Below are 27703 nucleotides of genomic sequence, written 5' to 3'. Positions count from 1 at the left end.
ACACAAAGGAAGAGGAGAGAGAGCACATTCTAAGCACTCCTGCCTGACCGCTCCTTCCTGAGTGCTAGCAGGAAAGGCTGGCCGGGCTGCTAAGTGGCTGGCTACCAACTGCCAGGCCCCACAAAGAGATCTGAGCCATGATGGTCATCGAGCAGGAGTCCTGAGAGCTAATCCCGTCCCCAGGGACTCACTGGGACACGGTGTCCATGTCACACTCTGTCTCTCCCTGCAGCAGGTGCAAGAGGCAGTTCAGGGTTGGAAGGCAGCTAAGGACTGAGCTCTACGATGACAAACTAGAGTGGCAGGCACCATCAATCTACATGACCTTCACCACCCCCCGTCCCCACTTCAAACCCATGTCACTCATGCTCTACCTTCCAGCGGTTCCCACACTCATTACACACGACGAAGGTGGTCATGGGCTCATCGGAGCTGCGGGTCTGCACCTGCAGGAAGGAGACAAGGAAGGAAATGGAAGAGGAGACCTTCCCCCGGCTGGACCTTTCAGAGAGATTCATGGGGAGGTTTTCCCTCATGGGCCTCAATTACCCTGTGGGTTCATCAGCGAGCAACCAGCCTGAGAGCCGGGGGTAGGAGGCACGGAGCCTTCCGCACCCAGACGTGTGATTACTCGCTGCTCCCTCTTCCCCGCCGACCATCCTGGTCCTGGGCTCCTCTTCGCCATTCCACCCCCACTGCTGGGTCTGTGCTGCAGAGCCTACAGCGAAGGCTTCATTCATTCAGCAGCGAGTGCAATGAGGTAGGTTGGATTTATGGCCCATCAGCACCTGTGTAACAGGGTCATCCGCTTGTGAGCGCCCCTCTGTGGCCTCGTAAGGGCGCACCTGGCCACCTGACGAGACTCTGGGGCTAGGATCTGACTAGCTCCGTCCGCAGTGCTGTCAGGACGTGGGGCAGGCTTGCGGCCAATCTTTGTGGCAAGCCCAGGTCCAAGCTCAGCTTGCACTCAGAACTGTCCAGAGTGCTGCTGGTCTCCCAGCCAGCATGGAACTGCCCGAGCCAGACTCCTGAAAGGAACGGCCTGGCCCTAGCCCAGCAGCTTCTTTTATACTGGTCTGCTGGGCCCTGATTGGCCGCTGCAGAGACAGCCGCTCTATTTCCCTTAGAGGACCTCTTGTCTGCTCCTCTTACCGGGATGGTGTGGGGCAAGGCCTCTGGCCTCCTGTGGAGGGCGTTGGGCTTAGTCCACCCTTCACAACCTGTCTCCAAACTTATGCCTCATAGCATGCCTGTGACATGGGCACAGACCAAGCCAGAGAGCCCAGCCCTTCCAGCCTTAGAATTGCGGTGCTAGGAGCCAGAGGGCCTTCTCTAAATACCCTGAGCATGGTCAGCCCATGGCTCCACTGGGCACAACCCTGCTGCCCACTGGTGGCACAGAAATGGCTTCTCTGCTGAGACTGGCAGCCCTGAGGCTGCAGCGACAATGACGTCAGTCTCCTGCTCCCTTCCATTCCTCCTGCTGCCCTGTGCAAGGAAAACTCTGGCTGCAGCTCAATCCCACTGCTTTTCGACAGAGGTGGAAAAAGTACCCCCAACCCTACTTGAGTACAGGTGCAGCTGCTTGGGTGGGGGGTACTTAAGTACAAGTTATTGCTGTCCCTCTGGAAAACTACCTGAGTAAAATCCCATGCACGTGGCTCATCTAGATTGTACTCAAGTATCCAGAAATGAAAGCAGTTGTACTTTTACTCAAGTAATTTTGGGAGTACCTTTTCTGCCTCTGCTTCTCAACCACGCCCTCCCATCGCACTAGCCCCAGCAACATCAGGGCCAGTGGAAGTAGGTCACAGGGATTTCCAGCATCTTGCTAGATGACTGCCCACAGCAGGAGTAGGCAGCACGGTGGTGAAAATGCCATGTTACGCTATATTAGTATATATTAGTGTGCCCACCATTACAACAGACAAGACCCAAGGGCTCCCAAGGCAGAACTGTCAGAGCCCAGCATAAGCGAAGCTCTCACCCCTGGGGCATGGCTTCTCCATGGGGGACACTTTCTTTGACAGCACCATGTATAAGAATCCCCAGTGATCCGTAAGTCACTGCTACCTCCTGCCATGGGGGGTGGTCCGTCTGGCTGCTGCCATCTGGCATGACACCCTCTGAAACTGATCAGTGCAGAAGCAGCAGGAACGTCAGTTGGAGGGGCTAAATCACCAGCCTCATGCAGCCCGCCCCTAACGCAGAGCCCCACAGGCTGTGCTGTACGTGCTCCCTCTCACGGCTGATCCGTTTCCCCTCTAAAATCTGGAACGAATGCAGCTCCCAGAACCCACAGTCACGCTTCTGGCGCAGGTGAGGGCCTAAGGAAATTGCCTCTGTAACTCCCAACCCACCTGCCACTGATTTAAGAGGAAAACGTTAAAAGCACTGAACCCATTCCGTTTTACAGGCTAGTCCGAATGTCACCCCCATGGTTTGCCAGGACCACATGCTAGGTCACCCCGGCCTGCAAGCAAGCTACCAATCTGGTTTGTATTTACGCCTGTAGGGAATCCCGGAATTCAACCCTGGCCGTGATCGTTGCCTCAGAACAAGATTGTCAGATGCAGGGACTTTGGGGAACACTGAAAACCAGATTTTCAAAGCATTTAGGTGAAACTGGGTCATTGTGGCAGCTCATATTACTGCAGTTACCAGCACGTATCAGGCCACAGTACTTAGTCAGGGATAATTAGGGGGCTCTGCACGGTAATGACACAAGTCCGTCCTGGTAAGTACACAAGCAAATGAAGTGAGCATGTTTTGCAAACACATTGTGAATCTAAACAACGGAAAAATCTGGGCCTTTAGTTTCTCCTGATCAGCTGCAGAAATCGCACCCCCCCAGTGGTATCGAATCCCATGATGGGCCCAGGGCAGCGGGCAGATGCTGAGCATTGACAGCCACTGGGCTGAGGGCAGTGGAGATTGCTCAGCACCTGGCAGGTGGGTGCCCTTTACCAGCAAGGACAACAGCTGACCTGCGTGTATGTGCAGTTCTTCTTCTTGCACTTCCCACAGGTGAAGAGGTCGGTCTGGGTCCCTCCTGTCCGAGCAATCTGGTGCTCCCGGATTGCCTCCTTCGTCATGGCTTTCCTGATCTCCTTCAGCTCGTTACTGGCCATTTCCTTTAGGAAAGAAAGGCACATCAGCCCAGCTTTCCCACCGCCCTGCTGCCTGCCCACAGCAGGAGAACACAGCCAGCGTGGCTGGATGGCTCAAGGGATAGACAATGGCCACAGAGCCTCTCCGGGACAGGCTACCAGGTCCAATCCAGCCCATGTGGTCAATGGGAAGGGATGGGAATGCTCAGCCTTAGCATCCAGGAGATAAAGGTCCCCACCGCTGACTGGCCCCATTGTGTGAGATTGTCAGCTAAGTACCGAAGTGCCCATTTAACTGCAGGAAAGTGCTTTCTGCGGCCAGTACTGAGAGAGAACAGGGAGCTTGGGCTTCCACTTCCAGGGCTGTCCAGCACCAACCTCTGGCTCTAAACTCCTCCGAGTAACTCCAAAGCACCCCCTGCATATGGTTGACCCCAGCATGCTGATCAGAGCCCTAACGCTGTGGCCACCTTAAGAACATAAGAATGGCCACAATGGGTCAGACCAAAGATCCATCTAACCCAGTGTCCTGTCTTCCGATAGAAGCCAATGCCAGATGCCTCAGAGGGAGTGAACAGACCAGGAAATCATTGAGTGAGCCCTCTCCTGTCATCCATTGCCAGCAGCTAGGGACTCCATTCCTACCCAGCCTGGCTAACCGCTACTGATGGCCCTCACCTCCATGAATTTATCTAGCTCTTTTTAGAACCCCGTTAAAGTCCTGGTCTTCACAACCTCCTGTGGCGAGGAGTTCCACAGGCCGGCCGTGTGCTGCGTGGAGAAAAGCTTCCTTTGGTTAGTTTTCAATCTGCGACCCATTAATTTCATTTGGGGACCCCCCCAGTTCCCCTGTTAGGGGAACAAGCGAATACATTTTCCTTTTGCACTTTTTCCACAACTCTCATGATTTTACAGACCTCTATCTTCCCCCCCACCCGCTCCTTAGTCTCCTCTTTTCTAATCTGAAAAGTCCCAGTGTCTTTAATCTCTCTTCATCTGGCAAACTCCGTTCCAACCCCTCTTCATTTTTGTTGCCCTTTTCTGAACCTTTTCAGCTCAGCTGTTCACTTGAAGTTAGTCGGTGCCATCCCTTCATGCCAACGAAGGGCTTCCTCACCTCTGAGGTCATCACTGCAATCTGCTCGGGGGTAATTGCACCGCACAGCACGTTCTTTCTCAGCTCAGGGTTTTTGGAGTCCTTCAGGTTGGAGATGCGGCTCCTCACACGGTTTTTGTACTTCATGTCGGTGTTCTTGACATCTTGGTATATACGTACGAGGACAGCTAAGGAGCTACAATGAATTATTAAAGACCTACAACCTATCCTTAATCAGGATGCCACAGTCCAGAAGGCCTCAGGTCACAGGCCTGTTCTCTCCTTCAGACAACCTCCCAACCTCATGAGGATCCTCACCAACAGCCACAGTCTATACCCCAGGAACACCAGTCCTGGAACCTTTCCTTGCAACAAAGCCCGCTGCCAGCTTTGTCCACATATCTATTCTGGAAATACCATCACTGGACCTAACCAGGTTATTCACAGAATCACGGGCGCATTCTCATGTTGCTCAACTAACATCATATATGCCATCATGTGCCAACAATGCCCAGATGCTTTGTACATTGGACAGACTTATAACTCCCTTAGACAAAAAGTTAATGGGCACAAAACAGACATAAAACCACTCCAGATCCACAAACCGGTTAGCCAACATTTTAATGAAGTGGGCCATTCTGTTAATGACTTAAGAGTTTGCGTGTTACTGAAGAAAAATTTTCACACCACTATTGAAAGGGAGACAGCTGAGCTGTCTTTTATATTCAAATTCAGCGCATTAGCACATGGTTTGAACCGGAATGGGAAGTTTCTGAGTCACTATAGGGGCTCGTTTGCATACTTGGCTTAATTTAATTCTTGACCTTCCCCCCGCCCCCCGATTTGCTCACCTTGATCATTTTTTTCTGATTTGTCCTCCTTGATTACTGTTTTTGGTTCTCTGTGCCTTAAATATTGAGTCTGTTCTGATACAGCTATGGTCTGAAGAAGGGGGTCTGTCCCACAAAAGCTCATCACCTAATAAATTATTTTTTTAGTCTTTAAAGTGCTACTTGACTGCTTTTTTGTTTTCACAAGGGGAATAGTTAGCCCTGCCTGCCTGCCCTGGCTTGGATCCAAGGATATCAAAGCACTTTCCAAACATTAAAGCATTACACCTCGGTCCTCTGTGAGGTAGGAGAGAGTCACTGCAGCCAGTGGACGACTGAGGACACAGACACTGAGAGGATAAAGTGATAGGCCCAGGCGCATACAGCAAGTCAGTGGCAGAGTTGAGAGTAGCAGCCGAGAATCAAACCTCCCACACACTGACTGGCAGGCCAAATATCCTTGCAAGGTCATGGGTTCGCTTAATTTAACTGAACTCAAACATTCATAAAGGCAGAAATTATTCCTGGGAGATGTTAGATTCTTCCCTGCCTGCCCAGCAGGAGCCATTAAACCTGTGCTGGGAGCAGCACTGAGCTGCAATCCTCTCCAGAACAAATTCAAAAGGGGTTCCCCAAAACCAGGGTAGGACAGGGCGTAGGGGAGAGGGCATCCCAGTGCTGCAGCTCATCTCCTTTGAAGCAGTGATTTCTCCCCCATGCTGGACTGGCAGCAGCGTGGAAATCATATCTGATAAGAAAGTTCCTCCACGTGCTGTTGTTATCTGCGAGAAAGCTGTACAACCCCTCACGAACAGCGTGTAACTAACACCCTCCTTCTCCTCCCTCCTCGCTGCTGCCACACTATTGCCTTGGAAATTAGCAGCTGACACCTACTGCTGCATCTCACCTGGCCCCTGCCCCTTGGCCCGGTGGCAACAAGTGCCGTTAAAGGTGGGGCAGCTGTCAGGGAACGTCTGGGGTGCAGGAGATGGAGAATTAGGGCCATACCCACAGACTCTCATGCTACTGTCAATCACGCCAGCAAGGGGGCAGTTCTGAGTTGGCAGCAAATCTGTTGTGGGACATCATCTTTAAACTGCAGCCCTGCTCCTCGAGGGCAATGCTGTGACCCAGCCCAGAGCCCTGGTAAGTGAGAGACCTTTGCACAAACAAAGCCATGTGCCCCTATTTTCCTGCTGGCCTCTTAACATCCCTCCGTGGGTGCTGCTCACAGACCACTCAATAGCACAAGGATATACTCTTCAATCTGCGCAGAGAGGTGCTCACAGTCAGCACCAATGGCGATGTAGTCATCTGTAAAAGGAAAACCAGCACCATTACAGATCACTTGCAAACACTCAGGGCTCCCGGGTGCCGTACTTGGCATTGCGTGCCAGGAACCAACACAATCTCAGGAACTTACAGTTAGGCCCAAATAAGTAAGCCGAGGGCCTGAGTCTCATCTCACATTGGTGTAGCTTGGAGGTAGTTCCGCGCTGATCCATGGAATCCCACAGCAGTAAAGCTGGTGTAATCAGAATCAGGCCTTCACTCTACTTATTCTGGGCCAGTCTCCCTCCACCCACATCCTTATCTCCTCCGCCTTCCGACTCGCTCTAATTAGAGCGAAGAGCTGGTGAAATCCACTGATCAACCTCGACTGTACCAGGAAGAGCCTGAGCAATACGACTGTTGTATGTCTGGAGCCTGAACACGGCCAGTGGCTGAGGAGCAGGAAGGGCGTGGATGGACAGCTGCAGGCTGGGGTTCCTTGAAGCAGATGAGGGAGGTGGGGATATAACAGAGTTGTTGGAATGCTCTCTGGCCTGTCAGATCCACAGGAGCTCTGTGCATTTCTCTGACTCTCATTTCCGCTCCCGCATTCCAAGTTCAGACAAAACCTCAGCATGCAGCGGGCCCTCGTTGTCAATCTTTCATTTTGAACACCCCATTAGAGCCCCAAGGTGGCTCGCTTTGGAAGCTTTCACTGACTTCAGCAGGGACAGCACCTGTGTAACCGAGGGACAAATCTCACCCCAACCCCTTACAGACGTATACCTTCAAGGGGATCTGCTCTGATCGCTGTGCGCCCTGAGAGTGCTACCTCAGCTGCAGAACATTACTGGCTGTAGTGTGGTTACTAACACAACCTGTGTTCCAGCACTGCTTTCTCTCAGAGGAGAAACGGGAATGTCAGCTGAGTTTCAAAGCCACCAGAAAAGACTGGGTGATGGGGACTGAAACCAATGCCTTCAGGATTCCCTTGGCTTAAGGCTGAACTTCTTATTGGCAGACCAACTAGACAACCAGCAGAATACTCCTGGCAGGAGTGGTAGGCTGAAGTTGGCCACCCCTACTCTCTTCTCTTCTCTGGCACAGAGAGGTCACTTTCCACATCTCCTGAGTGAAAGACGCTTTAGCCAAGGGATAAATGCCACAGCCCTTTTGTTCGTGCCTGGAATTCCTCCCTAAGGCAGCTCTGACCTCTCTGCAAAGATGGCTTGGATGCTCAGAAGGACTACCCGGTGAAGGGCCTCGGTGGGACTCCACAGCCAGCCCCGTGGACCACACTGTCCTCAGCGAGGCTCTTGGTTACTTACTGTCAGTCTGCAGAGCGGACGTCAGCATTTCTCGGCACTTGTTGCGGACAGCGTCACAGGTGACGGGCACTGGCGGAAAGGTGGTGATTTTGGGTGTGGTGGGTGTCTTCGGTGGCTCCTGCCTTTTGTTGGAGCTAAAAGAGAAAGGTCACCTGTCAGGATTCAGTAGGGGTCAGCACAGGGCGCAGCTGCAGTGTGGTCAAGTGTCCTGTTCATTGGGACAGAAAACCCATCAGGACAAAGCAGAGCAAAGACCCTGGACAATAACTGCCCCCAAATTGACACAGATGCCAACCAATGGCGCAAGTCTGAATAGGAACACAAAGCAATTAGAAGTGGGGGTGGGTCTGCACAGGTGTGGCTGTGGACAGGTCCTTATAACCTATCAATGGCAAGTGACAAAGTATTGTCAAAGTAAGGCCAGTGTTCCTCAACCAGAGGTAGGTGTACCCGTGGGAGTACACTGAAGCTTTCCAGAGGGTACATCTATTTATCTAGATATTTGCCTAGTTTTACAACAGGCTACAGGAAAACTAGTAAAGTCTGTACAATCTAAAAGTTCATTCAGACAATGACTTGTTTCTACTGCTTCATACGCCTTACCCTGAAATGTAAGTACAATATTTCTATTCCAACTCATTTCTTTGATAATGAGATGGTAGAAAGTCAACACATTTTCAATCATTGTCTTCTGGGATATTTTTGCATGTTTTTGTCAGTAAGTAGTTTTTAAGTGAGGTGTAACTTGGGGGTATGCAAAACAAATCTGACTCCTGCAAGGGGTCCGGGATCTGGACAGGTTGAACGGCACTTGTTACAAGACCTCAGATTACCTTAGGACCATGTTTTTCAACCGGTAGCATGCATGAACTTAGGGGTCCGGGAGAGAAGTCTGGGGGTACTTATAATTTTTTTTGAAGAGGTGCTTCATAAAAAAAAGGTTGAGAAACACTGCGCTGTGCAAACTGATTTACTCCAGTGACTCAACAGAAAATAGTCACACCCTTGGCGGCCAGGAGAAAGGCCATTACAAAGCCACTGGGCACAGCCAATACTCCACACTTGGGCTGCATCTACACTTGCATTCCTCTTTCGAAAGAGGCATGCAAATGAGGGAAATAGAAGATGCAGATGATGTGCAGATTTACATATCTGGCATCTCATTTGCATATTCTTTCGAAAGAGCTTCTTTTGAAAGAAGCAGTGTGGACCCAGCTCTTTTGTAAGTAAGCCCCATCTTCGAAACAACCCTTCTTCCCATAAAACAAGGGAAGAAGGGCTCTTTTAAAGATGGGGTTTACTTCTGAAAGAGCTGCACCTACACTGCTTTTCTTCTTTCGAAAGAAGCTTTCAAAAGAAGAATATGCAAATGAGGTACCAGATATGTAAATCTGTACCTCGTTTGTATTGTCAATTTCCCTCATTTGCATGCCTCTTTCAAAAGAGGAATGCAAGCGTAGATGCAGCCTTGGGGTTTGACTTTCTCTTCTCTCCCAACATGGGGTTGGAGGAGTTTGGTGCTGGTATTTCGGCACACAGCCCCAGGGGAATGCACAGCTCCAAGCATGAGTTCCTTGGGATGTGGACCCTCCTGAAACAACATCCTGAAACCCAAAGAAGAGCTTGGTGCAGCTTGAAAATTTGTCTCTCTCACCAATAACGGTTGGCTCAATCAATGGCAGTACCATACTCCCCTTGCTCCAGCACCAGAGCAAACAGTGACTCCGCTTCACTAAAGGACTGCCCTTCAGAGATGGTGCTTTATATGGGGCTAGCCCAGAACCATCCCAGGTCATCCCTCCAACAGCAGAGCAAGGAGGTGACTTCGCACTTCCCCAAAGCAGCTTGTCCCAAGAATCCTGCCCCATAATCTAGAGTTGCCTGTTTGAAATCTCCAAATAGGCTCAATGCTGCAGTCTTTACTCAGGCAAATCACCAGTGAAGTCAACAGCCAATGAGCGATGATGGGATCCTTTGAGATCGCCTGACTCTTTTCAGATGCCACCTCTGCAGGGAGTTTAAAGTTAATTTTGCTTTCGGGACTGAATTCTGTTAGCACTGTGGCGGCACCAGGTGTAGGAGTGGGTAAGTGTTTTCACTTCCTTGGTGAACCAACGAAAAGAATAAAAGAGATTTTTTTCGTTGCAGAACCCCCACGCCAGCAGTTCGACTATCCAGTCAAACCCAAAAGTTTGTTCAAATAAACACTGTGTGCTGAAGGACAGTTCGTTCCATACCACGGACCCCAACCGTAGGTGAAATGCTGGAGTCAGGGATGTCTGTCCATTCTAGTGACCTGATCCAACATGCCCTGTACTTTGTAGTCCTATACCTCACTCCACCCAAATTAGACCCTGAGTCATCCTTTCAAAATGCAGTAAACATAAACATCATCTCATGTGCCCAGCATCTGCTGAATGATCTCAGGTGATCTCAGTCCAGTTCCGAAGGGACCACAAACTGCGCACTAACTGGCACCCTGGGACGTAGTTTCATCAGAGAGCCTCAGAAGCAAATGGGGCTGTGGTGACTCATCTCCCAGAGGCAGTCCCGCTAGCTCAGGCAGGGTCACAAGGGGAAGCTTGCACATGTGCTGATTGTGCTGCCGCTTCTGAAGAGCCAGAGGTCTTTAGTCCCTGGGGCTACGACCTCCTGGCCAAAACCCGTGTCTGTACAAGCCTCTTGGCTGAGCCAAGTGGTTGGAATTCAAGTTTCTAGAGCAAAAATCAGGCTGGGGTGGAAGATCATGTTAAGGTCCTCCAGACGTGGTGGGACTCGATGCATGTCCTCTTGAGGGACAGGTACAACAGGGTCTCTATGCCCTGGCTGCTGCAAAGCAAGGCCACCATGAAGAATGATTAGGAGGTACATTGGGAAAGAAGTGAAGGGATCCATGACTATATTGAGCATCACCCCAACCACCCCATAGGGGGGTACAGTCTGTCTGTGTTGCAGTCTCACCCCTTGCCTAGAGATAGAGGGATCTGAATTCTCAGTTTCCAGCCCTTTCCACTCTCCCCAGTTCCCCGCTACCCTGGCTTTAAACGGGTCGAGGTGAATTCCACCCACAACATGTGTGACTTGATTTCTGATGGCAATAGTGCTGCTTAGTGAATCCCCCAGTTGTGTGGGGGAGGGGGTGATGATTATTAGAACTAAGGATGGTAGCAGTTGACTGGTTAATTGCTAAGCCTTACCCTAAACGAATGAGGGTTACCTATTATGGTTAGCTGGTGGGGATGGCTGTAGCCCCTCACCTGTGGTGGGCTGGGGCTGCTCCAGCCCCGTGGGGCCCGTTGTGGGTGGGGGCACTCCAGCTGGATTGGGTACACTGCAGATGGGGGTGCTTCAGCCGAGCCAGAGCAGCTCCTGTCTGTGATGGGGGACTACGGCCCCCTGCAGCCACCTCCCGGTTTAATCGGTTAAACTTAATGCGTAACCAATTAAGTGACAAATAGCAGAACAAGGAGCAACGGTCTGAAGTTACAGAGGGGGAGGTGCAGGTTGGATATTAGGAAAAACTATTTCACCCGGAGGGCGGTGAAGCACTGGAATGTGTTACTGAGAGAGGTGGTGGCTTGACAAAGCCCTGGCTGGGATGATTTAGTTAGCGCTGGTCCAGCTTTGGGTAGGGGGCTGGACTTGATGACCTCCTGACGTCCCTTGCAGCCCTAGATTCTATGATTAACTAAATCAATGGGATTTTACATCTGTAATTAGAACCCAGCTGCAGATATTCCCTGTTTACAGCACGTCAGGAAGCCAGGCTCTGACTGAGAGTACTATCCAAATGTAGGAGAAAGGCAGAGTGCCCCTCACCCCCAGCACAGATTCCAACCTCTTGGTTTCTATGTTAAAACCTCAACTCCTTCTGCCACCAAAACAGTTCCATGGAGCTGAGCCGAAAGACAGCTTAGAGGCTGCAGAAAAAGTCAGCAGTAAAGACACTGAGCGAGTGAGCACAGGTGAGAGACCTGGGCTTCGTTTTCACAGGCGCATTCAGTGACAATGGGCCTTGCCACCAGAGCTCCTCGAACCTTTCCTCAGAGCACACGGGTTAGCAAAGACACCTCCAGGCTCCTATTCTTGGAACCAGCCCATGCCCAAATCTCCAGAGGGGTTGGGAGTGTGGACAACGGCTGTGAATTAACACACTAAAGCTACGTCTACACGTGAAGCCTACATCGAAGTAGCGACATCGAAATAGGCTATTTCGATGAATAACGTCTACACGTCCTCCAGGGCTGGCAACGTCGACGTTCAACATAGACGTTGTGCAGCACCACATCGAAATAGGTGCTGCGAGGGAATGTCTACACGCCAAAGTGGCACACATCGAAATAAGGGTGCCAGGCACAGCTGCAGACAGGGTCACAGGGCGGACTCAACAGCAAGCCGCTCCCTTAAAGGGCCCCTCCCAGACACAGTTGCACTAAACAACACAAGATCCACAGAGCCGACAACTGGTTGCAGACCCTGTGCATGCAGCATGGATCCCCAGCTGCAGCAGCAGCAGCCAGAAGCCCTGGGCTAAGGGCTGCTGCACACGGTGACCATAGAGCCCCGCAGGGGCTGGGGAGACAGCGTCTCTCAACCCCTCAGCTGATGGCCGCCATGGCAGACCCTGCTATTTCGATGTTGCGGGACGCGGATCGTCTACACGGTCCCTACTTCGACGTTCAACTTCGAAGTAGGGCGCTATTCCCATCCCCTCATGGGCTTAGCGGCTTCGACGTCTCGCCGCCTAACGTCGATGTTAACATCGAAATAGCGCCCAACACGTGTAGCCGTGACGGGCACTATTTCGAAGTTATTGCCGCTACTTCAAAGTAGCGTGCACGTGTAGACACGGCTTAATTGAGCAACTGCACCGAGAGTTGTGCATCACGGTCATTTCGGTGGGGAGGCGCAGCACAACTGCACACAGGCGGTCTAAAGTCAGGCCTCCTAGCGTTCACCGTTTTTATTTACAGGTGCGCTTACTGACTTGCCAGTCCTGGAGACTGGAGTCCTCTGAGCATTCCCGGAGCAGGTACAGCCCAAAGAGTGACAGCACAAGCTTCTTTAGCAACATAGCTCAACCCTGCAGTGGGATGAAGGGCTGTTAGGGCTTCAAAGGGAGGTGACAAGTATCAGAGAGGGAGCCGCGTTAGTCTGTAGTTTTGAGAACAATGAGAGGTCCTGTGGCACCTTATAGACGAACAGATATTTGGGAGCATAAACTGTCGTGGGCAAAGACCCGCTTCATCAAACGCACGAGTGGGGCATCTGACGAAGCAGGTCTTTGCCCACCAAAGCTCATGCTCCGAAATATCTGTTTGTCTATAAGGTGCCACAGGACTTCTTGTTCTCAAAGGGAGGTGAGTGTCTCTGCCTTCTCAGGCTTAGTCCTCATCAGCTGAGCTGCTAACAAGAGCCAGTGTGATGCGGCCAACCATCCACTAGGAAATAGCCTGACAGCACCCAGTCACTCACCAAAGGCTGCTTGACAAGAGGGTCTTTTCATTTCCTCCTGACCTAGGCTGAACATGACCTTGTGGCCTGGAGGCAAATGCCTCTGTATTGCATATGAAGGATGTTTGGTCCTCCACAGAAGCAGCCTGGTTCTCCACCCTGTTCTGCTTTCCTTGCACATTCAGGCAACACAACAAGACAAGCAAACATAGGCCTGCAGCTAAGGCTCCCCCCAGCTCTGGGGAGTCTCAGCAGGTACACAGTTGGACTTTTATCCACACCCACCGTGGCAGAGGGCATCGCAGTGTCAGCGAGGAGCAGTGGCCAAAGCCCAGTGTGCTCCAGGTAGCCACTGCCGACATATGGTCCCTAGGGACTGTAACCAGCTGTTTACCCTGCTCTGGGGCAGGGAGAAAGAATCAGGGATCTAGAACCAGCTCCCTGCCAGGGCAGTTGCACAGTGCCAGGTTTCTGTCCATTCTAAGGAAAAGGGAGAAAATGACTCCCTTAGAGCTGCTGGTTGCAGCCACAGAAACAGCCACCGCTGTCTAGGTGCATTTGTTTACCAAGGCAATGAAGCTGTGCTAAGATCCTCCGTATCAGAGAGGGAGTCGGTTAGTCTGTATCTTCAAAAACAACAAGAAGTCCTGTGGTGCCTTATGGATTACCAGATGTTTTGGAGCATAAGCTTTCATGGGCAAAGACCCATAGGCCTGCAGTTATGCAATTCTGACGAAGCGGGTTTTTGCCCACGAAAGCTTATGCTCCAAAATATGTTAGTCTATCAGGTGCCATAGGACTTCTCGATGTTTTTGAAGATCCTCTGTGTTTATCCTCTAACCCTGAAGACCAGTGCCATGATAGGACAATGGGACTTGGGCAGCTCAAGGAACTAACATTAGACTACTTCAGCAGGGCTAGTTCCAAGCCAGACCAACCATGCCATAAAGCCTTCCACTGCCCACTGCTGCACAAAAGGGGGCAGCAGGTTGACTCTGGTATAGACGTACCCATCCCAACTTCAAAAGCCCTCCCCCAAGTGACACCTAGCAACACAGCCAAGGGTGCCATGGGACTGGAGACTGAAGTGCCTGCTCAGGCCTACAGGTGCCCCCTGCAGGGCCATGTTACAAGGGGTAAAGCACCTTGGTGTGCAGGGCGCTTGGACCACTAGCAGTTGTTGAGGGGGTACACAAAAAGATTTCAGGCACTGAATTCTTTCAGCGGGAACTGGGCAAGTAACTTTCACAAAATCCACCAGGCACTCAGCTGCAACTTCAGGTACTTAAACACCTTTGTACATCAGGCCCATGGACTTTCATATGTATAAAAAGAGGTTGCACGAGCCCCAGCTGTGCATGCAATTACCATAACTGTCCAAATCCCCATTGAGATTCACAACAGGTTCTCAGCACAAGTGAATTACTATGTGCACATTTTTCTGAAAATACAGGCTAAAAAACCCCCTAGCATCACTGAGTACATAACAGCGCCACTTGCAAGAGATGCTGCAAAGGGTGTTTCATAATAAACAGCTGCTGTTTCGAATGGAGCACGTACCACCAATATCTGCAGTAGCTATGAATCTGTGACTCTCTGTACAGGCTGTACATATATGGCCGAATGTATATTTCTCTGGATCACCTGGGGCTCAAAGGTACTTCTAAAACTGTTACTATGGGTGTGTCTACACAGCAAAGTTATTTCGGAATAGTGTCTGCTACTCCGAAAAAACTTTGTGAGCATCTACATGGCAAAACTGCTATTTTGAAATAATTTCACCCACACCCACTCCTCACCTATACTCTCATGCACCCAGACCCCCTCTCAGACCCCCACACTCCAACCTCCTGCCCCAGGTCACAACCCCATCCCCGATCCTGCAACCTCTCCAACACCCATTCTCCAGGTCCAGAATACCTTCCTGGACCCTGCACCTCCTCCTGCACCCCAATTCTCTTCTCCCAGGTCACAACTCCATCCTTCACCTAACCTCCATCGCAACCTCACACCCCCTCTTCAACCCAATCTCCCACCCGCAAGCTCCCTTCTGCACCCAACCTCCACCCCAGATCCCCACACCTCCCTTAATATGGACGAACTCAGCCCCTGGACACTTACTACATTCTTGGCATGCTCCCCCCCCACCCATCAAAAATTATGGCCCACCCAGCTTTAAACAGACCACGAAAAAACCTCAACCAGGGCAGCATGCAAAGCCTGCCACACTTTGCAGCTCTTACACGTTTGTGGCTTTGATAGAATCCAGTGGCCTGAGAAGCCCCCATCCACCAAAGCTTCGGAAGATTCAGTTGCGCAAAGGCATATGGAATGATTTTGCCAACCTCAAGGTGCATTTGCTATTCTGCCCACAAACAGCACTAGGTGTCATGCAGATCAGTGCAGGCACATCTCAGGACCAGAAGTCACCCAGCCCTGGCTCCAGGAAGGTCCCAGCTCTAAGCTGCCTTTCCAGCAGCTGTCTGATTAGAAGTAGAAGCGATGGCAGCACAGAGAGAGAAGTCCAGCAGCCCATCAGAGAAGCAGAACAAGCTTTTCCTCACCCCTGCACTTTAAAGCCACATCAAGCCCCAAGCAAGACCTCAGCCGCTTGCTTTCGGCTCAAACAAAACTGATTTCCCACCAACCCAGGCAACACTTCCAAACTCTGCAAGAGGAGGTTTGTCTGTCATCACAAGAGTTGTCAAAGAAGAACAGTTTTGCTTCAGAAAATCTGGCAGGGGCGGGAAAGGAGGAGAGGGAGGAAGGGTATATATTACTCCTATCACACATGGGCATAAACCTCTCCCCATTTTACCCAAGTGGTGAATACAAACCCCTCTGCCTTTACAAAAGAAGGACAAAATGGTGTCATGCCAGGTGGCCAGATGCCGCATAGGATTTGGACTGCTGTGGAAAGGAAATTTCCTTACAAGAGTACACCGGCAGGCAACAAATCCAGCCTGTCAAATGCAGTGATTGATAGTCTGCATTGCTGTACCAGCCAGTTGAGAGACAGAGCATGCGGAACCATAACCTACTAGACATTTGAGAGAGTTTGTGTGGCTGCGTGTGGCTGTCTGTCTGTTGGTTCAAGAACTCCTCCTAAAGGGTAAGTGTGGGGACCACCAAATTCAGTACCCAGCTCCCTCTTATAATTTACAGCAAACTAAGGGTTTGGTTGTGCCAGGAAAATGGGATGTGCCTGGAACAGGATTGTGTCTTGTAAAATGGATAGGAAGGGCTCTGCTAGGTAATGACCACATGGGGGCAGCAGGGGTTGTGGGGTGGAAAGCAGGGACAGGCATACTGTATAATGACCACAGGGAGGCAGCCGGGGGCAGGGGTAGAGAAAGGGCCAGTTTCTACTCTACATTTGGAAATGTCTGTCTGTCCGCCCGCCCCAGCTGTGCCTACTGGAGACACAGTGGCCAAGGAGGGGTGCTTCTGACCTGGCTCCAAGCTGCTGCAGTGAGAAGGGGCTGGAGTGGTCCTTCCTCCCTGGGCAGCCTGCATACTGAACCCCTCCTCCCCAGAACAATGACTTAAATGAAGCCTGTCCCTTTTCATTTTATTTTCCAAAAAAACAAAAATTAATTACAGTAAGGACCCGAGCAATTCTGGGTGAATCTTCTAGTAGGCTATAACTTTGTAAGGAATACCACATACTCATGTAGCACATAAGGAGAACTTCCCCTACTACAAGTGCCACCTCCTCAATGGATGGCTGAGATACTCGAGATATACCTGATGATAGTTCCTTAGTCATTGCAGAAGAAATTCCCCATCTGCACTGCGGAAATTAAGAAAAGTCATGGGCCAGGAGGAACCTCAAATTTCTTCGCTGACATCAGGGTCAAGGCTCAGCCAAAATCTGGCAGACTACATGACCCAAGTTAAGTATGTTTCAACACTAGCTGACCTCTCTATTGCTTGGAGAGCAGCCCCATGAAACCAGCGTCTATCACCCATACATCCCATCTGACTCATTTAATCTCAACCTGTCCTCCACAGGAGGACACCGGGGCAAGTTGTGGCTAATAAGCTCTCTGGGTATCTCAGGACACGTTAGGAGTCTCTTTTGTACTATCAGAGGACGACACACTTTTCTCTCCGTAACAAGACAGCATGATTTTTTATGACTGACTATGGGCTACGAGACAGGAGTGAATAAATACTTCCAACAGCTGATTTCTGCTGCAGTTCCCCTCTGTGAAAGGGAGAGGGTACCTCTACTTGACAGCCGTGTTGGAAGCTTAGCACCTGCACCCCTCTTTGAAAAAGGGTAGTAACTGTGTCTCTTTGAGCCTCCCCAGGGGAGACCAACCAATTTGGTGGGTGGACTGATGATGTAATCCATTGGTCCTTGGTTACTGAAAAGGTGGAGTACCACCACACTGCTGCCTGCATGATCACAATAGGTCTGCAATTATCCCAGGCCGCTTCTGCTAACCCGTGAGTGACCTAACAGCCTGCGTTTGTTTTACCCACCCAATTCTCAACCTGTTCGCTCTCCCTGGAGCTTTTGAGGCTGACAGAGGGGTTGACAGTCACTGCGGGCCCAGGGGCAAGGTGCATGTCTGTGTGTAGGGGGGATGGCTGCAGCACCAGAAGAGGCGGAGCCTCTGACAGAAGGGGCAGGGCAGGTCTTAGCACCACCCGGAGCACAGTGCTGGGATCCCGTCCCCCACAGAGTGGCAGTAGTGCTCCCCCGGTGTTTCAAAGGGGCCCAGGCTCTGACCACCCCCCACCGCTGTAATAGCAGCAGCAGTGCCTACGAGCTCTGGGCCCCTTTGAATCGGTCGGCCCCTGAGCATTTGCTCCCCACTTGGCCTGCCCGGTCGGGGTGCCTGGGGGCCCTGAGGAACTCTGAGTAATGTGCAGGGCAAACCCCTTTACTTTCGAATCACAAGAATTTCCCAAGGAATGTCTCTTAGCGGCTAAGCCAGAGGTGCTACCTCCTGACTCCAGTACGCCATCAGCCGAGAACAAGCTCACAACACTTTCCCCACTGCTGACACAAACGAACTAAGGTTCACTCAATTCCCAGGCCAGCAAGAATCATTTACAGCCTGAGAAACGGGCCCACTAGGAGCAAGTGTCACAAGCAGGATTTTGACTGAAGGCGTTCCTCAAGTCCCAGTCCCGTGCTCACACCATTCCACTCCCAGCCTACAAAAAAAAGCACCTGTCGCTAAAAATACAGGATGCTCCGACCCATCTATGGCTGAAAAATCCTGACCTTTTACCAAATCTTCAGCTGAGAGTCCACGGTTCTGTTGTCTGTACAAGTAGCATGTAGGAACACCAGTCCTGGACCAGCACTGCACAAACCCAGAACAAGACACTGTCCATGCTCCAATTCAAACTGCGGTGTGGCTGGGTTTGATCAACTCAAAGCCAGAGGGATGTGCTGCTGTTAAAACGCTGCAATGCACATGCCAAACCATGATCACTGGAAACATTTCATTCAAGGTTACACACAAACGGAGGAGGAAATTTATGTGGCAAGCTGAGTTGTTGGAGCTCAGCTCCAGTGCTGGTAACTTTCACAGCATAAACCCTGCACCGAGTGACAAGCGTTTGAAAATAGCTAAACTGCAGGAGCAGCAGCGTGACAGCTCAGAAACAAAAAGGAAACACACTGCAAAGGTCCACTGTGCCAGGAACTGACTCACTGGCATATGCAGGGACAGACTTTACCGAGCACGGGAAAACTTACAAACCAGAGAGACAAATATAGACCTCCGAGAGTTACCAACAAACAGAAATGAGAATATGGCTGTTCGCCAAGATGATCAGGCATGGAACTCCTTGCTCTGTGTCCCTAAACATTTGACTGCCAGATGGATTACTCACAACTGCCCTCTTCTGTTCAGCTCTCTGCCGGCACCTGACACAAGCCATGTTGGAAGACAGCACTGGGCTAGATGGACCAGCGGATCTGACCAAATATGGCCGTTCCTACATTCGTATTATTAATCCTTTGGAAACTGACTAACGTACAGGTCTTTTACACCTTCTGAAATGGCAGGTTCCTGGAATCTGTGGGCAATTCTCGGCAGTGCCCTACCTAAAAGGGGGGATCTGTCTCTTGCGTCTGGGAGGCACAGCTGGAACGTTAGTGAAGCTGGTCCCAACCCATAACTTGCCTGTCCTCCACCCGTGCCCTGCTTCCCCTGACTGACTGTTCTAGCTACACCTGCCAGGTGGAAACAGGCTGGAAAGCAGCCACTCCATGAAGAGGAGCAAGACAGCAGTAGACCAGCTAGATGTGTGGGCAGGGCCACTGACTATGGGGTGGGCGGACGTCTTCCACTGCTTGTTAAGGGAAGATCATTGGGCGGGGACGAGAGGAAGGTGAGGCTCCTTCTAGGAGCATGTGACTAATTGGCTTCCATACACCAGATCTGCATGCCAAAACTGAGCATCATAGCTCCTCCAAAGGGTTACAAGCAGCATGGGGGAAAAAATGTAAAAATACAACACAAACAAAACCAAACCCAAAGGAATGTTTTATTAAGGGAGAAAGAAACCAGCACGAAAGAGATAGAAATGGAAATATGTGAAGGTGAAATAAATCACTTAAAAGAGAAAACAAAAAAACTCAATAACGCCACTGGATTTTGTAGATGTTTATTCTTCCATTACAGATGTAGTTTCTCTTTATTTTAGAAAACCGCACGGATCTACAGGCAGCCTGTCCTCTTTGCTGGACTCCTGGCACATCTGACTAGAATGAGGCACCTGAGCAGGCCAGTGGCACAGCCCAACAGACATGTTAAAGATCAAATGTTAACATGCAAAACCCCAAGTGACAGAACAACATGTACAATAGCATCATCTTTGGCTAAAGGGAAGTATTACCTTTGGTCTCTCGAGTCGCCGCTCTCCTTTGAGGAGGATGCCAACAAAGAACTCCTCCTCTTCTCCTCACTTTTGTCCTCTGATGCATCTGCACCCAGTGAGAAGAAGAAAAACAAACAAACAAACATTTAGACACTACAAAGGGTTCTGGGTTGGTCTTCATACCACAACCCTGACTACACGGCACAGAGCACAAAGGAGGGTTAAGAACTTGGATATTTGGTCTGAGGCAAGTTACTAGCTCCAAAACAGCAGCAAGGAAGAATAGGTCTACACAGCCTCAAGTACTTTGCAATGCTCCCATGGCAGTCTTTCTACTTGCCTTTGAGCGGCAAGGAGTCAGGCGACTGGCAAACGTACCACAAACCTTTCACTAGCTAGTATGAAAGGGTCCATCCTACATTCCCAGAGGAGATTGGGTTCTTCATGAGGGAAGACTCATCCCAGCCAAAGTTTCTTTTCTAGTGAGGTCCCTACTGCTGATTGCACAGACTGAGTGAAAGTTGCAAAAGTCACTTTTGAAAATGGGACTTAAATCCCATCAAATTTTCTGAAGTGCCTGTGAGGGCCAGCCCCTCTCTTAAGGGAGATGTCTCGGAGCCCAGGGAGCCAACTTAGTCTTTTAAGATGAGTATTTCTTTTCCAGATAGTTCAGTTCTATTGCAAGATGACAACTCCACACTCCTGGAGACGGAAGTTTTGGTGAGGAACAGGCCAGAGATAGGCAGGAAAGACTTCCCCTCATGACCCCACCATTATGCATCAACCCTGATATAGAAGAACCAGCCCTGGCAGCGGGTGGATGAAACCTCCAACACCAGTTTAGTCTTTAACTTCTTTGCCAAGTTATTTGTAAGGGTTTTCTTTGAGATGCAGACTGAAACTAGCAATACGTTTCACATATACCTTGAACAGCCTGTAGTAACATGGATTATAGAAAATATTTGTTTCTCATGATTCAGATAGACTCTACCATGAATGTCACCACACAGCTGTTGTCATGTGGCTCAGAAGCATGCTTCATACTAAAGAGATAAAAAGCCATTCCATACAGCTCACTCTTTTGATTTGAAATTAAAAGGTTTTAGGATTTTACGCTCTGTAGTCAGTAAAAATAATTCAGGGGCTCCATAAGCCATACAAGTATTTAGCTAAGGTATTTCCCTTGATTCTTGGAAATAACGCAGGAAAGGTTGTTTATAAAGCACTTTGATTTCCAGGCTGCTGTAAAGGAAGGAACATGCAGGTAGGAGAGAAATGCCTGAGCTCCAGTCCCAGCATGTTAATGGCTCACTAAGTAACCTTAGACAAGTTGATGGCCTTTGGAAAAAAATGAGGACCAAACTAACTAATTGCTTTCAAAGATGGCTGAATGGGTCAATGCTTTTGAGCAAGCAAAGGGCTACCAGCATGAAAAATTTTGTCTTCAGAGAGTTTATGAGTATTTTCGCCCATTAAGGGTTGCAGTACTGCATTCTGGGAAGTACAGTCGAGCAAGATTTTAAAGACCTCTCTCTCTCTCCAACCCATCCAATTGGAAATACTTTCTAGCATGTTTCTTACGATGCCACACTAGTTGGCTTTGGTCAGTTGTGTCAGTTTATTGATATTTTAATAAATCCTATCACTTTAAACTGCAGCAAAACATTCTGAGTACCTCAGTCCAAAGATGGAGAACTTCATAAATAAAATCACTGTATTATCATCATTGTCATGCAAACTATTCTTATTTCAAACTTTGCAGGTCCAGGCAAGTGCAGTCCTGGAGCCTTAATTCCACTGCTCTGTAGGGATCGTTTTCTTTTAAAATAGGACCTCAATGTGATTAAATGGAACTCACAATGTAGTGCGTGAAACTCTCTAGATGAGAAGTCACATTTTAAGTTTCTAATGACTGTGGCTTGCTAGAACTTCCTATTTGTACTGATGCAGCCACAAGATTGTGGAAGGAACACAGCCTACAGAACAGCCTAGGACAAGAAGCAACAGGCTTAAACTGCAGCAAGGGAGGTTTAGGCTAGACATTAGGAAAAGCCTCCTAGCTGTCAGGGTGGTTGGACACTGGAATAATTTGCCTGGGGAGCATGTGGAATCTCCATCACTGGAGATATTTAAGAGCAGGTTAGATAAACATCTATCAGGGATGGTCTAGATGGTGCTTGGTCCGTCTGTGAGGGCAGGGGACTGGATTCGATGACCTCTCGAGGTCCCTTCCAGTTCCAGTGTTCTATGAGTCTATGATATTAAAGCAGCAAGAGTCGTCTATTTGGAAAGCTGAATGCAACAAAACATGCTTTTTTTCTTACCTAGGAGCTTTTTCCAGGACTTGATAAGCGATTTGGCAAGTGATATCACTTCATCATCAGTGCTCTGCTTCCTCAGCGCGTTCACCGACATCCCAATCCGGGTGGACTGCAAACCAACATTCAAAAAGTGACACACTCAAGAACTAACTACCTAGTCCACAGCACTAACATTAGAGAACAACAAATCTCCATCACAAGACACATCAGCATGGACCAAGCTGTACAAATCCATAGGGACAGAGCCATCTGCTTGACATTGCTACGGAAGAACAGCTAACAAGGTGGCTTCTCTGGCAAGTACTGAATAGCTGTCATACATAGCATATAGTTCTCTCTTGAAGGACTCCATCTCCCATAGCACTTTTTCCCCCTTCCTAAGCACCTAGAAGCTCTCTCTCTCTCTCTCCACACACACACAAACCTTAAAACTGAACAGCATTTGAAAAAAAATATCCACCACAGTGTACTAGAAATTTTAAAACAGGGTCAAAGCTATAAACTGATGCATAGCTATAACAAATGATACTTCAAGCTATTAAACCACAAGCACTCTTCTAGGAGGATTTTCTTTTAAAAGGATGTTCATCGTCTTCATTGTAACGGGAGTGTATTTAAGTTTCAGCGCTTTACTAAAGCCTTTAAGTTTCATTAACTATTTAGCTTATCTCTACAAGCCATAAAGGTTTTGCCCTGCCTGAGAATTTTCCTTAGAATCTTATCTTGATGGAACATATTTCATGGACTCCATCAACTTCATCAATTTGGTGGGTCTTTGCCTGCAACCATCTTCCCCGACTCCCCACTTATCAAGCAGCTCGATGCTTTTCCTTGTTAATAATTTCACAAAAGCTGTTGTTTTAAAAAAAAAAAATCGGCTGCTGGGAGCCTCACATTTGCTGCTTCTCCAGTCTAGTTTCCCCTTCTTTAATCAGAGCCCTAGATGTGGGCTTTTTACTTAACATTTATAAAAGGAATTTTGAATTGTTTTCATCAATATAGTGAGACTGTACCCCAAGCACCTCTGTTGGTGAGGCTTTATAAATACAACACTATGTAGCTTTGTTTGGTTGATTTTTTTTCCTCTAGTGAGGTGGGGGACAGTGGAGACTGTATTAATCTCATTAAATAGATGAGCATTTATTCCATCCACATCTGGATTTCAGTTTTTCTTGCCTTAGCTGCATGATTTACCTGCAACAAGTCCAGAGTAATAGGCATACTTTTCAGTTCCTTCAGCAAATCCATTGCACCATCCTATGAAAGAAGAGGGGGGAAAATCCACAAGTTACTCAAAAAAAAAAGTTAGTATGGGCCACTTCTACCACATCATGCAATAAAGAACTGCTACCTAAACTCAGCCTATATGGGCCAACAAAGCAAACAGTAGTTCCTAGAACAAAACCAGTCGACCTCACTAGAAACAATCCTCATTATATTCCTGAAATTACAGAATATAATAAGGCCTTAGCTAAATTTTGGGAACCAATCGAGATAGAGAAGCCTTATTATGTAACAGATTTCTCCTGGCACACAGCACATTTTTATTGTGCCTACTACTTATGCAGTTTACTATTATCCCTATCCAGATCGTTTAATTATAACTCCGAAGCAATGCAGCTCAGACAAGCATTTCCCCTCTAAAAAATTACCCTCCGGTGACATTTGTCCTCTAAGAATAACCCTGTTAGCAAATCACCATTGTAAAGACCTGGCTGAGGACACTAATACCTTTGCCAAGGCATTGCATCAGAGCCTCTCGGAGCACTTCACAATCACCTCTGATGGTAGCAGTTAGTTTTCCCATAGTAGTACAGCTGCTGGCATTGTGTCCTTTGTGGGGTGAGTGGCTGGAGGGAAAGCTTATTTGCAAAAGTACTCTGGTTATCCACACCTCACCCTTAAGAAAAGCTTTTAACACTGTATCGAAATTGGTGAGAAGCAAGGAAGTTAGGAAGGTCATCTGAAAACGATATGTAAGCTTCATCGTAGCTAGAAATCTCAATCACTATATGGCTCTAACTACACTGGGTACAATTTAAAATATCAGTTACAGTTGCGAACTGCATGGGCAGATGTTAGCAAAGCCTCACTCCCGCAAACCTGTCAGCCTCCATTCTGACTGCAGTCTCCTCCCCACCTCTCCTAATGGACAAGGCCTTCTGGTGTTCACATTTAACAGCTCATTATTGAAAACACTAACCACTCCAGGCCCGTTTGGAACACAAAACCTACAGCTATTACAATTGCAGTGGCGTGAAGCAGCCTGAACCGACCGACATTTCAGCTGCATATCCCTCCCACTCCACGCAGAGAAGCTGGTCCCCAGTCATTTCAAGAAGAGATCTAGCTGTCGGCACCATCATGCAGGACAGATGCCATGAGAGCTAAATCAAAGTGAAATTGACAATTTCAATATGCACTTACACAGGCCATTCACTCCATCAGGAGGCTTATGGCAACATACCCAGAATGAATGATTTGCCAAATTTCTTTCCGAAATTCTGAGATCAAGAGTCAAATAAATCCTCCTTGCACTGTGCATATAATGGCCCAGTTCCTGTTCCCCTCAAAGGAAGTTTTGCCACTTACCTCAGTGAAAGCAGGGTTGGGACTAGTGCGTGTTAAAGTTAATTTCCTCATTTGACAAGGTGAGTAGAAAGTACCCGAGATGATTACGCAGTGGTAAAGGATTACCCCTACATTAACCAAAGGTTAGGATGCTAACTGATGTGCTGTGAAATGCACATTATACAGTAGTCAAAAATTGCAGGATATAGTCATCCGCCTTTTAAACTGAGCAGCTGATCACCCCATTACTTTATCCTACAATGCCAACCAGGTCATATCACCCGAAAAACTGGCTCTGCTTGCTGATCACTGACACTTGGAAGCCAATTCAACAATAATGATCTTTTCATCATCCCTTGTCTGAAGGACTTCCCACCACTTCGAGGCTGAGGGCCTCTTTAGCGATGTGATTTCAGGGGAAAGCAGAGAAGGTAAATTTTTTTGGTGATTCAGGCACAGAAGAGGATTAGGAAGAAAAAAGAGTTCAGGGAAGCAGGCCTGCATAGCGGAGAAAGCATATTGGGGATCTGTCCAAGGATCAGCAGCCCCAGAGAAAGAAAATTTGGGAAACAGCTGTTTCATAAAGGCAGGGTTAAGAGGAGACACAGATCCGCCCTTGAGAAAGGAAGTTGGGGACCGAAGAGGCAAAATAAGGGCAATCACAGAAGTTGGGGAGAACTGGTGGGTGAAAAAGACAGAAGAAAGGATGAGTCCCCAGGAGGCAGATGCAGGAGGGGCTGCAGAGAAGAAAAATGAAAAATTCCCTCACTACAGCTGTGAAAACCGATGATGAGTAGTCCCACCAAGCTCTCTAGGTTGGAAAGCAAATGGAAGCTGCAAGTGGACGGGAGACAGCAGAAATCTCCCTGAAACACTAGAAAGAAGATGGGAGCATGTGCCCTCTTCTCTGGCCATTTGAGAGGAAGGTGGCAGCTCTTACATCTCTGGCTACAAAGAGGTCAGAGGAGCCTGGGAGGGGCGCTCAGTAACAACCTTGAAATGGTTCTCTTCAGGGAGGGGAGCACCCTGGTGCCAGGCAATGAGGGGAGCAAGAAGGGTGCTGGGGGGGGGCAAGAGGCAGGCACACGGGCAGATGAGGAGGGAATAGGGGTGCTCCTGGACGCCCAGCCGGGTGGGGGTGCTGAGGCAGGAAGAGGGGGTGCTGTAAGAGAAACAGGGTGGACTGAGGAGAGAAGGAAGCTGTCGGAGGGGAGCACCCCAGGGAAAAGACAGCATGGGGTGCTGGATGGTACTGAGCACTCCAGGGGGACGTTAGAGCCGGGTGCAGGGGGTGCTGAAGAGAAATAGGCGTGCTCCAGCAGGGACACAGGGGTTGGGCATTGAGCACCAAGGGGCAGTAAGAGCAGGGCACTCTGGGGGGTGCACCCCAGGGAGAAGGAGGGCAGGGCACTCCAGGGGACACATGGGGCGCTGAGAAGAGAAGGAGGAGCTGTGAGGACACAGGGGAGTGCTGAGGAGAGAGGGGCGCTCCGGGGAACCCGGGATCCGGCAGGGGGTGCTGAATGGGAGCAGGAACAGGGCTCTCCGAGGGGGGGTGCCCCAGGGAGAAGAAGGGCAGGGCACTCCAGGGGACACATGGGGCGCTGAGAAGAGAAGGGGGAGCTGTGAGGGCACAGGGGAGTGCTGAGGAGAGAGGGGCGCTCCAGGGAACCTGGGAACAGGCACGGGGTGCTGAGTGGGGGCAGGAACAAGGTTCTCCGGGGGGGGCCGCCCCAGGGAGAAGAGGGGGTGCTCTGGGGGACCTGGGATTGTGCACGGGGCGCTCATGGGGGGCGCCCCCGGGAGAAGAAGGGGCGCTCGGGGGAGCGCGGGATCGGGCACGGGGTCTGAATGGGGGCAGGAACAGGGTTCTCCGACGGGGGGGCGCCCCAGGGAGAAGAGGGGGCGCTCTGGGGGACCTAGGATTGGGCACGCAGGGAGAAGAGGGGGCGCTCTGGGGGACCTGGGATTGTGCACGGGGCGCTCATGGGGGGCGCCCCCGGGAGAAGAAGGGGCGCTCGGGGGAGCGCGGGATCGGGCACGGGGTCTGAGCGCTCTGGGGGACCTAGGATTGGGCACGCAGGGAGAAGAGGGGGCCACTCCGGGGAACCCCGAATCGGCTGCGGGGGTGCTGAGGGTGACAGGGGCGAGGCGATCCAGGGAGCACCCCCGGGAGAAGAGGGGGCGCTCGGGGGACCCGGGATCGGGGCGGGGTTGGGGGTTCCCCGCCCCCCGGACTCACCGCGCTTTTCTTGGACACCATCTTGTCCAGCCGCTTGGCGATGCGCACGATCTCGTCCTCCCCGCCCATGGCTCCGCGCCCCGAGCCGGGGGACGCGGCGGGGCTGAAGCGGGGCGGGGGGCTGCCGAGGCTCTCAGTCACCCCAGTATCCGCAGTCCGTCCGACCCCGCTCGCCGATCGTCAGCCCTGCGGCGCGCGGGGCATGATGGGATCAGTAGTCCTTTTTGCTTAGCCCGCTCGGCACGGGGCCACACCCTGGGACTACAACGCCCAGAGGGCCGTGCGCCGGGGCGGTGCCCCTCCTTCGTCGCGGAGCATTGTGGGATTTGTAGTCCAAGTGGGCGCTTTGAGCCACACTCGGCTGGAGAGGTTAGGACTACAAGCCCCAGCAGCCACCGGAAAGCCCGGCTGAGAACGGCCCGGTGTGTCTGGCTGGGGCTCCCGCTGTTTTCAGGGGGGGAGATAGGAGATGGAGCGGACATGGTGCAGAGGGGGAGTGAATGGTGGGCGAGGGAAGGGGAGGAGAAGGAGTCGGGAAGGCACAATGGAGAGAGAGAATGGGGGCAGGGGAAGGAAATGGAGAGCGAGAGAATGGGGGAGAGGGGAAGCAGGAAGAGAGAAAATCCAGTG

The 27703-nt window shown here is 50.2% G+C and overlaps 1 protein-coding gene across 1 annotated transcript in view; it reads right to left on the bottom strand.

Annotated features, from left to right (window-relative positions):
* TCEA2 (transcription elongation factor A2) overlaps nt 1-27276 on the bottom strand; it is a 28253-nt gene extending 977 nt beyond the window's left edge. The window contains exons 1-9 of the mRNA XM_075011882.1: nt 27074-27276; nt 23455-23517; nt 22264-22369; nt 19958-20045; nt 7637-7770; nt 6294-6350; nt 4228-4382; nt 2988-3134; nt 375-446 (exon numbers count right to left, since the gene is read on the bottom strand). Coding sequence (XP_074867983.1) covers nt 375-446; nt 2988-3134; nt 4228-4382; nt 6294-6350; nt 7637-7770; nt 19958-20045; nt 22264-22369; nt 23455-23517; nt 27074-27142 — 891 coding nt within the window. The 5' untranslated portion in view covers nt 27143-27276. The remainder of the gene's footprint in view (nt 1-374; nt 447-2987; nt 3135-4227; nt 4383-6293; nt 6351-7636; nt 7771-19957; nt 20046-22263; nt 22370-23454; nt 23518-27073) is intronic.
* Between the last annotated feature and the right edge of the window lie 427 nt (nt 27277-27703).

Source organism: Carettochelys insculpta, chromosome 17 (assembly GCF_033958435.1).
Source record: "Carettochelys insculpta isolate YL-2023 chromosome 17, ASM3395843v1, whole genome shotgun sequence".
Taxonomy (NCBI): Eukaryota; Metazoa; Chordata; order Testudines; family Carettochelyidae; genus Carettochelys; species Carettochelys insculpta.
This window is presented reverse-complemented; position numbering and strand designations above follow the sequence as displayed.